We start from the raw sequence: 2,194 nt of genomic DNA, 5'->3' as shown, positions 1-2,194 counted from the left end.
AGGTTCGCAGCCCGATTTGTAACCACTACGCTACCAGAGCTCCTTCTAGTCAAGGTTAGGATCATATTAACATAATGTGTCATAAAGCCATTAGTATTTGAAATATTTATGTAATACAATTAATTTGGTTATTGTACCTTTTCTTTTGCAACAGATAATAGGCAACAGATTCCTAGTTTTTTCACTGAATGGGAAATCACAAGTTTTTCTGTTGTTTTTCTTTCCCTGTAACAAGATTACGTTGTTGCTGTTGTTAAGTGCCGTCGAGTCAGTTCCGACCCATAGCGACTCTGTACAGGGTTTCTGAGGCTATAAATCTTTACGGGAGCAGAAATCCTCATCTTTCTCCTGCAGAGCAGCTGGTAGTTTCGAACTGCTGACCTTAAGGTTCACAGCTCGATTTGTAACCACTACAATTTCACTGATGCAGAATTTAATTTAAAGGACTAAGAGCTTAAGGCATTATTTTTCAGTTTATTCTCCCCTCCTATGTTATATCTATAATTTGTTACCTTTTCGATTGTATCAAAAGTTTTGAAACCTACTGATACATATAGACATTTCACTTCCTGTCTTTCGGGAATTTTCCAGATGAAGCTGAGACATTTAGAAATGTAGCTTCTGCATATAAAAGCAGACCAGCTCAGATCCTTTACGTATAATGAAAATAATATTGGAATAGAATGACTTGATTTTCTGTTATTTAATGTATACATTAATAATCTCATTTTTGTGACTACGGTTTTATCCCAGATAAAATCCTTACATTGAATACTTACTTGGAACACACAGGGATTATATTCTTCTGGCTTGATTGTCCACTAAAGTCACTGTGCTTTTTTTTTTTTAAGGTATTGCCATCAGAGAGTCAGCAAAGGTTGTCGACCAAGCCCAAAGGAGGGTGCTGAGGGGAGTGGATGACCTTGACTTTTTCATAGGGGATGAAGCCATAGATAAACCTACTTATGCTACAAAGGTAAAGCTTTGCCCAGAGTTGGCTCCTGATAAGAATAGAGCAGCAGAGTAAATAATGCAAAATGAAAGATAATCTAAGAATTGTATTTGTGAATTGTGGGGTGTATTTTTATTCTTATGTTTGAGTAAAAGATTTTGTTGCTGTTGTTTGAGCAGAGGTAATTCTGATGTGGGGACATTAATTAACCAAGCCCCAGAATGTATAACTGATTCAGGGAACACTTAGTTGTATACAAGAGCAAGGTCTACTATTATAGTAAATTGTAGATTGATTGACCTGTCATATATGGAAAATTGTTGATGGATTTATTAAAAATAAATACTGTAAACTCCAAACTAGACATTTATTCTTTAAAACAAAAAACACAAAACACCAGCATGAGCATGTGTGTTTTCCACACTGTATTTTGCTATTAGAGACATTTATCAAACTATTGCCTAAATCGATTTTGGATAAATGCCCTTTTTACCATGTTTAACGTGTGTGGTCTTCAGTACCAATTTTGGCTTTTTGACTAGTAGGAGTAGCTTCCCCTTCTGTGCTTTCTCTGATCACATACTTTGCCCTCAGATTTGAAATTTTCTCCTAACAGATGTCTTCCCACTTTAAAAAACTTAGTTCAAGAGATTAAAAAACTTTGTTTTAAATGGGAGAACATTGGTTTTACATTCATCCTGTGGTATTTCATTGCAATGATTACAATCCCTTCCGTGCATCATCACTCAACAATATGTGCTTCTATTCCTTCTGTTTTTTCTTTTTTGGATACATACAAAAACACTCAAGAGTATGTAAAATTACCAAAGGGTACATTCTGAAAGCCTGCCTCCTGGCCACTTAATTCCCTTTCTGTTGCTGGAAGTAGAATTCACTTCTCCTCTCTTTGTGTTTCTAGGACTTGATTTCAGTATTTTTGTTTGTAGGTTAGTCTGCTAAACTTGGGTGTGTTTGTGTGTGTGTATGCCTATGCATTTCTCCTACAAAATGGAATTTACATAAGACTCAAGGAAAATACAGTCACTCCATCAGAGCTGACTCAGTGGCGCTTGACAACAACAAAAAACAATCAGTCTACCAAATAATGTCAACCTTTTATACAGTTTCTCTTGTTTATGTCTTTACCCTCAATGTTAAAATGTCTTCCTGTTATGTGGCACTGTGGGATAAGCACTGGATGGCAAGGTTGCATTGAGCCACAAAGTTGGCAGTTCAAACTCA

The 2,194-nt window shown here is 36.1% G+C and overlaps 1 protein-coding gene across 1 annotated transcript in view; it reads left to right on the top strand.

Annotated features, from left to right (window-relative positions):
* Positions 1-2,194, top strand: part of ACTR3B (ARP3 actin-related protein 3 homolog B (yeast)) — a 237,677-nt gene that overhangs the window by 74,869 nt on the left and 160,614 nt on the right. Inside the window, exon 3 of the mRNA XM_006873668.1 lies at positions 852-976. Coding sequence (XP_006873730.1) covers positions 852-976 — 125 coding nt within the window. The remainder of the gene's footprint in view (positions 1-851; positions 977-2,194) is intronic.

The sequence above is a fragment of the Chrysochloris asiatica genome, unplaced genomic scaffold (assembly GCF_000296735.1).
Source record: "Chrysochloris asiatica unplaced genomic scaffold, ChrAsi1.0 scaffold00249, whole genome shotgun sequence".
Taxonomy (NCBI): domain Eukaryota; kingdom Metazoa; phylum Chordata; class Mammalia; order Afrosoricida; family Chrysochloridae; genus Chrysochloris; species Chrysochloris asiatica.
Note: the sequence above shows the minus strand (reverse complement) of the source record. Positions and strands in the feature narration are given on the sequence as shown.